The sequence below is a fragment of the Mesoplodon mirus genome (assembly GCF_964341445.2).
Source record: "Mesoplodon mirus genome assembly, chromosome: 9".
Classification (NCBI taxonomy): Eukaryota; Metazoa; Chordata; class Mammalia; order Artiodactyla; family Ziphiidae; genus Mesoplodon; species Mesoplodon mirus.
In genome coordinates this window covers 87,370,589-87,382,948 of record NC_138985.1, presented here as the reverse complement: position 1 = coordinate 87,382,948, position 12,360 = coordinate 87,370,589, and the positions used below count along the sequence as shown (strand labels likewise).

Below are 12,360 nucleotides of genomic sequence, written 5' to 3'. Positions count from 1 at the left end.
ATTAAATACCTAGGAATAAATCTGCCTAAGGAGACAAAAGACCTGTATGCAGAAAATTATAAGACACTGATGAAAGAAATTAAAGATGACACAAATAGAAGGAGAGATATACCATGTTCTTGGATTGGGAGAATCAACATTGTGAAAATGACTCTACTACCCAAAGCAATCTACGTAGTCAATGCACTCCCTATCAAGCTACCAATGGCATTTTTCACAGAACAAAAAATATCACAATTTGTACGGAAACACAAAAGACCCTGAATAGCCAAAGCAATCTTGAGAAAGAAAAACGGAGCTGGAGGAATCAGGCTTCCTGACTTCAGACTATACTACAAAGCTACAGTCATCAAGACACTATGGTACTGGCACAAAAACAAATACAGATCAATGGAACAGGATAGAAAGCCCAGAGATAAACCCGTGCACTATGGTCACCTTATCTTTCATAAAGGAGGCTAGAATATACAATGGAGAAAAGACAACCTCTTCAATAAGGTTGTCTGGACAGCTACATGTAAAAGAACGAAATTAGAACACTCCCTAACACCATACACAAAAATAAACTCAAAATGGATTAAAGACCTAAAGGTAAGGCCAGACACTATAAAACTCTTAGAAGAAAACCTAGAAAGAACACTCTATGACATAAATCACAACAAGATCCTTTTTGACCACATCCTAGAGTAATAGAAATAAAAACAAAAATAAACAAATGGGACCTAATGAAACTTAAAAGCTTTTGCACAGCAAAGGAAACCATAAACAAGACGAAAAGACAACCTTCAGAATGGGGGGAAGTATTTGCAAATGAAGCAACTGACAAAGGATTAATCTCCAAAATATACAAGCAGCTCATGCAGCTCAATATTAAAAAAACAAACAACCCAATCCAAAAAATGGACAGAAGACCTAAATAGACATTTCTCCAGAGAAGATATACAGATTGCCAACAAACACATGAAAGGTTGCTCAAGATCACTAATCATTAGAGAAATGCAAATCAAAACTACAATGAGGTATCACCTCACACCAGTCAGAATGGCCATATTCAAAAAATCTATAAACAATAAATGTTGGAGAGGGTGTGGAGAAAAGGGAACCCACTTGCACTGTTGGTGGGAATGTAAACTGATACAGCCACTATGGAGAACAGTATGGAGGTTCCTTAAACTAAAAATAGAACTGCCATACAGCCCAGCAATCCCACTACTGGGCATATACCCTGAGAAAACCATAATTCAAAAAGAGTCATGTACCACAGTGTTCACTGCAGCACTATTTACAATAGCCAGGACATGGAAGCAACCGAAGTGTCTGTCGACAGATGAATGGATAAAGAAGATGTGGCCCATATATACAGTGGAATATTACTCAGCCATAGAAAGAAACAAAATTGAGTTATTTGTAGTGAGGTGGATAGACCTAGAGTCTGTCATACAGAGTAAAGTAAGTCAGAGAAAAACAAATACCATATGCTAACATATATATATGGAATCTAAAAGTGGTTCTGAAGAACCTAGGGGCAGGACAGGAATAAGGACGCAGGTGTAGAGAATGGGCTTGAGGACATGGGGAGGGGGAAGGGTAAGCTGGGACAAAGTGAGAGGGTGGCATTGACATATATACACTACCAAATGTAAAATAGATAGCTAGTGGGAAGCAGCCGCATAGCACAGGGAGATCAGCTCTGTGCTTTGTAACCACCTAGAGGGGTGGGACAGGGAGGGTGGGAGGGAGACACAAGAGGGAAGGGATATGGGGATATATGTATACGTATAGCTGATTCACTTTGCTATACAGCAGAAACTAACACACCACTGAAGAGCAATTATACTCCAATAAAGATGCTTAAAAAAATAAAAAATAAAAGAAATTAGTCTGCAGATAAACAGGCTTCCCACATTTCAGGAAATGTAGTGAGAAGAGATCTTCATGTAAACATTCCTTTCAAAATATTTTTTCAATTAAAGATGTGTATGTTGCCTCGTATTTCCTTAACACTCAACTACTGAACTTAATAGAGTGTATCTACAGAGATATACTGTAGATATACTCTGTTTGATGGGAAATGGAGTATATCTACAGTATATATAATTTGATGGGAAATTGTGTGACTTGAGAAGTAGTATACATCCAAGAAGTTGTTCATGAATAAAAGCACTAGAAAATATTATGGTATGGGTGGAGATTCAGAAAAGATACAATTCACCTTCCTGAAAATATTGAAAGTGGAGTTCCTGATATTTGAAAGGTGAATGAGTGAGTATCTCAGAAATATCAAACTTAAAATATAAAAGAATTAAAGAGCATAATGATAAGAAATAGCTAAATCTAAATTACTGTTATAAATTTTTTTTTTTTTTTTTTTTTTGCGGTACACGAGCCTCTCACTGTTGTGGTCTCCCCCGTTGCAGAGCACAGGCTCCAGACGCGCAGGCTTAGCGACCATGGCTCACAGGCCCAGCCGTTGCGTGGCATGTGGGATCTTCCTGGACCGGGGCCCGAACCCATGTCCGCCGCATCGGCAGGCGGACTCTCAATCACTGCGCCACCAGGGAAGCCCTATAAAATATTTTGACTCAAAGAAAAACGTGAAAGATGATTCCTAAAATACGTTATAGGAATATGAAGTAATTAAGTAATTATAACAATATGTGAAAGCTAAACTCCAGATTTTGTGAAAGTTAATGAATGGAGCGTTAAAAATAAGCTACATTTTTCAAGTTCTATAAGACACAGTAAAAAATGATTTGTCTTTCAGTAAATAGAGAAAAGATGGGGTCAATGATATCTTTGAAAACTTTTAAAGTAACTAGTATAGATTAAAAATAGGATGCCAAGGAAATTGTAGTAGCCATATTACAGAAGACTGCGATATATATGTATATATATGAATTTTTAGTGTAAATGAGTTAAATGGACCTAGTAACTGATTCTCAGAGTGGTATAAAAACCAAAATCCAGATATACCACAAACAAAAGGCCAAAACATAGAGAAAGTAGGATGACAGTATTAAATTCAGACCAAGTAAAATTCAAGGGAAGTATTAAATATATGAAAGGATTATAACTTTATATTGGTTAAAGATATAGTTAACATTACTATAAAACAAGTGATGGTGATTTATTGAATATGTACCTGAGAGAAATGCCTCAACTTGCTTGCTGTTCAACTCACTTTTCTCTCTCTCCTCTACCCTTAGTAGTCTTTGATTATAGTTTCTTACAGATACCTAACTAAATATCTTATAGCTCTCTTAAATAGGAACTTTGCCAGAAATTAAGAGGCAATTGGCTTGTTATTTGGGAATACAGTTTTTAAGTTTCAGAATGTGAATTAGAATGTGGTATATCGGAAGGAGTACTTACTGGATTGAGGAGACTTGTATTCTACACTCAGGATGACCATCTCCTTCTGGGTGACCTCAGGAAAGTCAGTTTCCACAACCGTGAACTCTGGAGTTGAGATCACAACCTCAGGGGTCCATAACCCTCATCCCTCAATACCAGTATGTTTCAGAGGATAATCATATATTTTCTTTTCAGTGAAGCTTAGCTCTGAGAGTAACTATTTGTCACTTAGTGAGACTTGAGTCCTCTAGGTATCACAGCCTCTAGTTTCCAAAGTATTAAAAATCCTCACCACATGATTGGAATCTATAATTCTAGCAAATGTAACAATATTTTATTCCATTGGTGAATTTTTGCTGACTAAGTAAATACCTTGTAGAATGTTAGGACAATACTATCAAAAAGTAAATCTAGGGCTTCCCTGGTGGCGCAGTGGTTGAGAGTCCGCCTGCCGATGCAGGGGACACGGGTTCGCGCCCCGGTCCGGGAAGATCCCACATGCTGCGGAGCGGCTGGGCCCGTGAGCCATGGCCACTGAGCCTGCGCGTCCGGAGCCTGTGCTCCACAATGGGAGAGACCACAATAGTGAGAGTTCCACATACCGCAAAAAAAAAAACCCAAAAAACAAAACAAAAAAAAACCCCAAAAGGAGGACGTTCAAGAGAGCTTCCAGGTTGGTGAACACATGGAGATCTGGGGAGAATGGAGTGCTGGGAGAGAGCATGGACACTCCTCATTGTTTCTCCATACCTCGCCCCGTGCATCTCTTCCATCTGGCATTTCCTGAGTTATATTCTTTCATAATAAGCCTGTGATCTAGTAAGTAAATGGGTTTCTTGAGTTTTATGGGTCTCTCTAGCAAATTAATTGAACCCGAGGGGGTGTGCGGGAGAATACTGGGAACCTCTGATCTATAGCCAGTTGGTCAGAAGTACAGGTAACAACTTGGACTTGCAACTGGCCTCTGAAGTACAGGAGGGGGTCATGGGAACCTCCAGTCTGTAACCGGTTGACCAAGAGCACAGGTAAACAACCTAGGCTTGCAACTGGCATCTCAAGTAGGGGGAGTGGGAAGGCAAGCTTTTCAGACTGAACCCTTCACCTGTGGAATCTGATGCTATCTCCTGGCAGATAGTATCACAATTGAGTTAAGTTGTAGGAAAACCAGCTGGTGTCCAGGGCATTGTTTGGTGGTGGTGTAGAAACCACCCCTCACCCTCTCCCCACACACAGGTTGGAGCTAGGTCCAGGAACCTACAAGAACTTACATGTAGGGCCTCCCTGGTGGCGCAGTGGTTGAGAGTCCGCCTGCCGATGCAGGGGATACGGGTTCGTGCCCCGGTCTGGGAGGATCCCATATGCCGCGGAGCGGCTGGGCCCGTGAGCCATGGCCGCTGGGCCTGCGCGTCCGGAGCCTGTGCTCCGCAACAGGGGAGGCCACAACAGTGAGAGGCCCGCATACCGCAAAAAGAAAAAAAAAAAAAAAAAAGAACTTACATGTAAAATAAAAGTTTTAAAGCATGAGTGGAAATAATAAACACAAAATTCAGCATAATGATTACCTCTGGGGAGAGAGAAAAGGAAATGGGTTTGAGTAGGTGTAATATGTAGGCATTAACTTTTTCTGTTCGGAGGAGCCGGGGTCGGGGGTGGGGGCTTAAAGCATATATATATATATATATATATATATATATATATATATATATATATATATATATACACACAAGAAGTTATGATTGAACAAAGCTGAATGGGGGGTATATACATGTTAACATATTATCATGTTTTTTATGCTTGAAATATTTCATAATTTTAAGATAACACTATGTTAAATCACTTTATGGAAGAATGGTGGGATTTTGACCTAAGTTAGGTAAGAGAGTGAGTTGCTTTTTAGAGTAAATAATGGAAGTATAATGTTACTGTTTACCACTTACCAACACCCCCTAAAAAAACACCCACAATCATATCTTTTTACACAAAGAAACTGAAGCTCCGATGGGAGCCAGTGGGTTTCATCTGTAAGCCTTAGGCATATGCAGGTGAGAAAGTAAATTCATTGGCCATCTATAAGATACGGAAAGCAAAAAGAAAAGGAAGTCTAAGAGTAGCAAGAACCGCAAGTGTCTCAAGTTATTGGACTCGCTGTTCCCAAACAAAGCTTTGGGTTTTTTTCCAAAATAGAAAAAGTCTCATTATAAAGTAATTAATATTCTTCGAAAAAAAACTTTAAACACTGAAAAACATAACTTTAAATGACCTATAATTGTACTATCTAATAATAATCACTATTTATAGTTTCAGTATACATCCTTCTATTCATATGTATATAGTGTTTACCGAAAAAAGCACACTACATTTTTTAAATCTGCTCTTCATGTTATATCTTAGAAAGAGTTTCATGTCCCGAAAAAAAAACCCGTCATATTTCTTTCAGTGGCTGTATGGCATTATACTACTGTGTGGTTATACCATAATGTATTTAATCAAACTTGGTTTTTCCAGTTTTTTCTCATATGCAATGCTGCCGTGAACACACTGCACATGCATCTTTGAGTATTTGTCCATTTGTTTCCTTGGGTAAGTTCCTGGAAGGAAATTGGCTGGATCAAGTGTTCATAATCCATAATAAGTCTTTTGGTATCAGTCAGGGTTCTCCAGAAAGGCCAGCAGGCTAGAAACTCAGGCAGGAGTTAATGCTGCAGTCTTGAGGCAGAATTTCCTCTTTTCCAAGTAACCTCAGTTTTTGCTCTTATCTGCAAATCACCCCACATTGATATTAGTTCTTTGTTGAATATATATTTTGCATACACCTTTTTACTTTCTTTATGGTATCCTTTAATGAGGAGACGTTCTTAATTTTAGTGTTAGTTCATGTAATCTTTTTTTTTCTTTCCTAATTAGTTCCTTTTTGAGTCCTCTTTAAGTAATTTTCGTCTACTGAAAGGTGTGCTTATGTTTCCTTAGTTTTAATTTCTGTTCAAAAGTGGGAAAGGGAACTCTCATTAAGCAAAGTGTCTTCCCTGGAATCCTGTGTTGTAGGAAATTTTGCAATTAGATTTCAATCCACCAGACATCTTTTTCTCCTGCTCGGAGCAGCACCTCCCCCTCACTGCTTTGGGGGAAATTCTAAGAGCCTGCCCATTGTAGCATTCAGTAGTCTGCCACAGACGTGAGCTCTTGACCCAGACTGGGCTAACAGTGGTACTTTTGCCCCTTGGCCACAGTGAATGGTCCACATACGGCCTTACACCTAAGCTGAGGCAATCAGAGGTGGCTGCAGAGCTGTTGGCAGCTATGGTTCTAGCCCAGTGAGACTTCAGGGTAAGGACATGAAGCCAGTTCCTCAAGAGAAGCAGAGCAGAGAGACAGCAGATCTTGACCATGTTGAGTCCCTGGCTGCCTAAAACCTTAACTCCACCCTTGACCTTCCTGTGGGGTTGGCTATGTGGCCCAATAAATTTCCAACACTTATTAAGATCTTTTTTACTTTGGTTAAGTCTTGAAATATGTGTGCTTGAAAATGTGGTTCCATGATTGTATGTTTGAGAATGCTCATAATATGTCTCATTCTTGGAGATTTGCAATGTGTATTAGCATATTAAAGGCCGTAAAGAAGCTGCAGTAAAAGAAGCCTGTTTGGGGCTTCCCTGGTGGCGCAGTGGTTGAGAGTCCGCCTGCCGATGCAGGGGACACGAGTTTGTGTCCCGGTCTGGAAAGATCCCACATGCCGCGGAGTGGCTGGGCCCTTGAGCCATGGTCGCTGAGCCTGTGCATCCGGAGCCTGTGCTCCACAATGGGAGAGGCCACATCAGGGAGAGGCCCGTGTAATGCAAAAAAAAAAAAAAAAAAAAAAGAAGCCTATTTGTCTTTATTTAACCTGATGATTCCCAAACTTTTTTTAATTGAAGTGTAGTTGATGTACAATATTATGTAAGTTACAGGTGTACAATATAGTGATTTACAGTTTTTAAAGGTTATACTCCATTTATAGTTATTATAAAATATTGACTGTCTTCCTGTGTTATACAGTATAACCTTGTAGCTTATTTTATGCATAGTAGTTTGTACCTCTTAATCCCCTCCCCCTCCCCCCTTCTCTCTCCTCACTGGTAACCACTAGTTTGTTCTCTGTATCTGTGAGACTGCTTCTTTTTTTGTTATATTCATTAGTTTGTTGTATTTTTTAGATTCCACATGTAAATGATATCATACAGTGTTTGTCTTTCCCTGCCTTATTTCACTTAGCATAATACCCTCCAGGTCCATCCATATTGCTGCAAATGGCAAATTTTCATTCTTTTTTATGGCTGAGTAGTATTCTATTGTGTATATAAACCACATCTTCTTTGTCTGTTCATCTCTTTTTGGACACTTAGGTTGCTTCCATACCTTGACAATTGTGAATAATGCTGCTAGGAGCATTGGGGTGCATGTATCTTTTTGAATTAGTGTTTTTTTTGTGTGTGTGTATTTTTTTTCAGATATATACCCAGGAGTAGAATTGCTGGGTCATATAGTCGTTCTGTTTTTAGTTTTGTGAGGAACCTCCATACTGTTCTCCACAGCGGCTGCACCAATTTACATTCCCACCACCAGTGCATAGGGGTTCCCTTTTCTCCGCATCCTCTCCAACATTTTTGTTTGTGGTCTTTTTGAAGATAGCCATTCTGACAGGTGTGAAGTGATAATCTCACTGAGGTTTTGATTTGCAGTTCCCTAATGATTAGCGATGTTGAGCATCTTTTCACGTGCCTGTTGGCTATCTGCATGTCCTCTTTGGAAAAATGTCTATTCAAGTGTTCTGCCCATTTTTTTTAATCAGGCGGTTTGGTTTTCTTGATATTGAGTTGTATGAGCTGTTTATGTGTTGGATATTAATCCCTTATCTGTCCTATCATTTGCAAATATTTTCTCCTATTCAGTAGGTTGTCTTTTCATTTTGTAGATGGTTTCCTTTGCTGTGCAAAAGCTTATAAATTTAATTAGGTCCCATTTGTTTATTTTTGCTTTTATTTCCTTTGCTTTAGGAAACAGATCCAAAAAAAATATTGCTGCAATTTATGTCTGAGTGTTCTGCTTATGTCTCCCTCTAGAAGTTTTATGGTCCCAAACTTATTTTTAATACAACTATTTTTTTATGGCTCTTCTATTAATAAATAGCTCATAGAATATTGGCCAGCAGGTCATCAAACTGGGAAATGCTGGGTCATAGGCCTGAAAGGCCTAACTGCAAGCTGATAAATGAAAGGTGCTTAATCTCTGAGCAAGGTTTTAAAAGATGTGAACATTTAATAATTTATACGCAAATCATATGTTTGGGTTTTTTTTTGGTCAAAGAGTCTTCTGATAAAGAAAAACCTAGAAGATAAATTTAATGTAACCAATATGTAAACTTTTTTTCTCATGCAGGTTAGCCAATACACCTTTGCTATGTGCAGTTATAGAGAAAAAAAGTCTGAACCACAAGAATTAATGCAGCTTGAAGGATACACTGTGGATTACACAGATCCCCACCCAGGTAATTCTTAGTTGAATCACTTTCCCTGCCTCTCATGTATTCATGAAATTGTCATAAATATCTTGTGTCTATTCTCCATTTCAAACTCCATTCAGTGAATGGTACATATTCCATTTATATACCTAGACAAGATTTGATGGGATTTGAATTATATCTTTATGAGGCTACTTAGTTTTAGCCATAACTCATCATCTCTGTTATCTCAGTACAAGGATGAAATATGTGAAAGTTACTGTAACAGGGAAATTATATGAGAAATATCAGCAGTGCTTTCAGAAACTTCTTTACTGAAAAGCAAAAGGTACAAGAGACAGAAATAGGGAAAGAAATAGCTAGTATATTATATTCTAGTAATTTTCTCCCCATCATCACATTCTTGTACTTCTCTCCCTCCCTCCTAATATATTAATGCTGTGTATAGTACTGGACACTCAGTGCTTGAGATTAGTGAGTGAATGAATAAGTGAATGAACGAATGAATATATGGAGATTAATGAAATTAATAAAGTGAGGTTAAGAAATATAGAGATACTAATGAATAGATTAAGAAATTATTATAGATTAAAAATAGAAGTCAGTGATCACATTCACTGATCAATCACTTAAAATGCAAAATATCTTCTCTGTGAAAGAATTTTGCAAAAGTAAAATACCATGCGATGTAAGTATCATGTTTGTCTTGGCTGTATTTTTTTACTGCTAAACTGGTCATATATATCTCCTGCATATAGAATGAGGAATGTGCCGGCAGATAATGACTTTCTTCTCTGGTATGAAATATCAGACTTTGCTATGCATTCCTTTGGGGTAGGTTTGTATGTCTTGCAGAATGCTGCTTTGTTATGAACTGTTCCCTAAGCTAATTTTAATTTCCAAAGTGATATGGAAGTGTATCGCTTCGCCTTATTGTTTTCCTTCAATTCTTGGATTGTGGATTTGATCCTCAACTAAAAATGATTCAAGGCATTGAGCTCAAATAGCAAATCAGTTCTTTTCCATGAGACCATTTAATGAATGAGGTTAAAATCTGCCAATTGTGTATTTTTTTTTGTTTTTTTGTTTTTTTTGCGGTACACGGGCCTCTCACTCTTGTGGCCTCTCCCTCTGCGGAGCACAGGCTCCGGACGCACAGGCTTAGTGGCCATGGCTCACGGGCCCAGCCACCCCGCAGCATGTGGGATATTCCCGGACCGGGGCACGAACCCACATCCCCTGCATCGGCAGGTGGACTCTTAACCACTGCACCACCAGGGAAGGCCCTGTGTACATTTTTAACAATGTCTTTTTTTTCCTCCACAGGACTTCAGGGTGGTCAGATGTTCTTTAATGCTGTTAAAGAAGGAGACACTGTAATATTTGCAAGTGATGATGAACAGGATAGAATATTGTGGGTTCAGGCCATGTATAGGGCCACAGGTCAATCGTATAAACCCATTCCTGCAATTCAAGCCCAGAAGCTGAATCCTAAAGGAGGAACTCTCCATGCAGATGCTCAGCTTTGTAAGTTTTGTTGAAAAATAATTTGATTATCAATTAATAACCTTAATAAGATATAAAATTGCCTGAGTCAAATTTGTTCAGTATTATAGTTTACATCATTAACTGATTCCTTAATTGAATTGATTTCTTAATTGAATAAGAATAGTTCATTTTAGTAGTCATAGAATCAGTTATCTAATTTTTCAGACAAACCTGGAATAAATGGTGCCTATGATTTCCAGTCATGAATTTGCCAAGCACTAGGATGTCTCTGGGAATCTCAAGAGCGTAAAAGAAAATTGATTTTAACTTACTGTAATTTTAACTTACGTGTTCTATTGAAATGGGAAAAGTATTGCAAAATCAAACTGGCATTAAGATTCCAGAATACCAAAATGATGGACCATAACTTTCTAGAGTTGTTTCTAACAAACCAAAAGGATAATAGGCCTACTTTCTGTTGTAGGTCAGAAAAAAAAGTCATCAAGGCAACTTTCTTTTTCTAGATACCTTTATATTCATGTCATTTTCTCAATGCTAATATAAATCATTAAGAACTAAATTTTTCATTTTAATTTATAAGTAATTAATAACAAATTATGTAATAATGATAGAAACATTTTCAAACGTAGCTTTAATAATCATTAAACCAAATGTTTTAACTTGTTATACTCCTTTTCAAAACTTCTCTGGTTCCTTCTGTAATATAATAAATCAGTGTGTCTTTAACTGTAAGCTCAAATTGGAACTTTTCATTCAACACCCTTTTACTCTCAAGCTTCTTCTCCAGGGAGCAGCATTTTGACATTCATTATTTTCTTCTCTCATTATTTTCTTCTTTCTTCTCATACTTTTCATACAGCAAATAACTATTTTCTGTTCTTTTTAGACACCCGTTAGTATTACATTTAGACATCTTAAACAAAGGCACTTGAGGCCAAATGAAGATGGAATATGAGCTCAACTCCAGATTCCTGCATGCTTTAGGCTTCAAAGTGTACACCTTTAAACTTATCCCGATCCACCTTCAAGTGATGATGGCACTTCATACGTAGCATATGCATCTCACAATTGTATACTTCCATATCTCCCTTCCTGGCCCCTGCACAATTCTGGTCATACATTTTACTTCTACAAATGTTGTAAATCTCACAATACATTGGTATTATTATTATGCCTTAAACAGTCAAATACCTTTTAAATAAATTTAAATAATAAGAGAAAATGTTGTATACTCAACCATGTAGTTACCATTCCTAGCACTCTGTATTCTCTTATAGAGATATTTCACTTCTGAAAGGACTTCCTTTGACTTTTCTGTAGTGCTTTCAGCTTTTAGCTTTTTTCTGTATGAAAATGTCATTATTTTACCTTCATTTGGAAAGATGCTTTTTTTCAGTACTTTAAAGACTTTGCTCCACTCTCTGCTAACTTGCCTTTTTTTCTCCTGATGAGAAATGTACTATCATTTTTTGTTCCTTCCTCTGTATATAATGTGTTTTTTTTCTCAAGCTGCTTTAAAGATTTTCTCTTAATCACTGGTTTTGAGCAATTTGATTATAATGTGCCTTGGTGTAGTTTTGATTAATTGTCCCCAGTTCTGGACCAAGACTATTCTTAAAGACCCCAACTGATGACCAGTGAAACTTGAGGTTTTATTTTCTGGCTGTTGGGAACAAGCACTGCTCCAGGCTCTGTGTCAATCTGGGGCATTGTCCCGTCTAAGCCTTTAGGGTGGTTCTTTCCCCATCCTCATATTGTTGCCTCCCTTGCGTGAGGTGGTCAGTATTCATTTGAATACAAAATGGGGCAGCGAGAGGGAACAGTAGTCTTTCCTGCAAACTCCAGCAGCCTTGGCCTTCCTGAACTGTCAGCTCCATCTTTTCAACTCAGGGAGACCACTGGCTCTCCCTGGGTTCTCCTTCCCTGAGCCACAGCTTTGAAAGTTTCTCCTGGCATTAACCTGGGGCAACTAAAAGACTCATCTCATTTGTTTCCCCGCCTCT

General features: G+C 38.2%; 1 protein-coding gene across 5 annotated transcripts in view; it reads left to right on the top strand.

Moving 5' to 3' along the window:
* CADPS2 (calcium dependent secretion activator 2) overlaps nucleotides 1-12,360 on the top strand; it is a 478,890-nt gene that overhangs the window by 308,563 nt on the left and 157,967 nt on the right. For all 5 annotated transcript variants that reach the window (XM_082631735.1, XM_082631734.1, XM_082631733.1 and 2 more), the window contains 2 exons: nucleotides 8,767-8,875; nucleotides 10,175-10,375. In XM_082631735.1, the coding sequence (XP_082487861.1) occupies nucleotides 8,767-8,875; nucleotides 10,175-10,375 (310 nt within the window). The remainder of the gene's footprint in view (nucleotides 1-8,766; nucleotides 8,876-10,174; nucleotides 10,376-12,360) is intronic.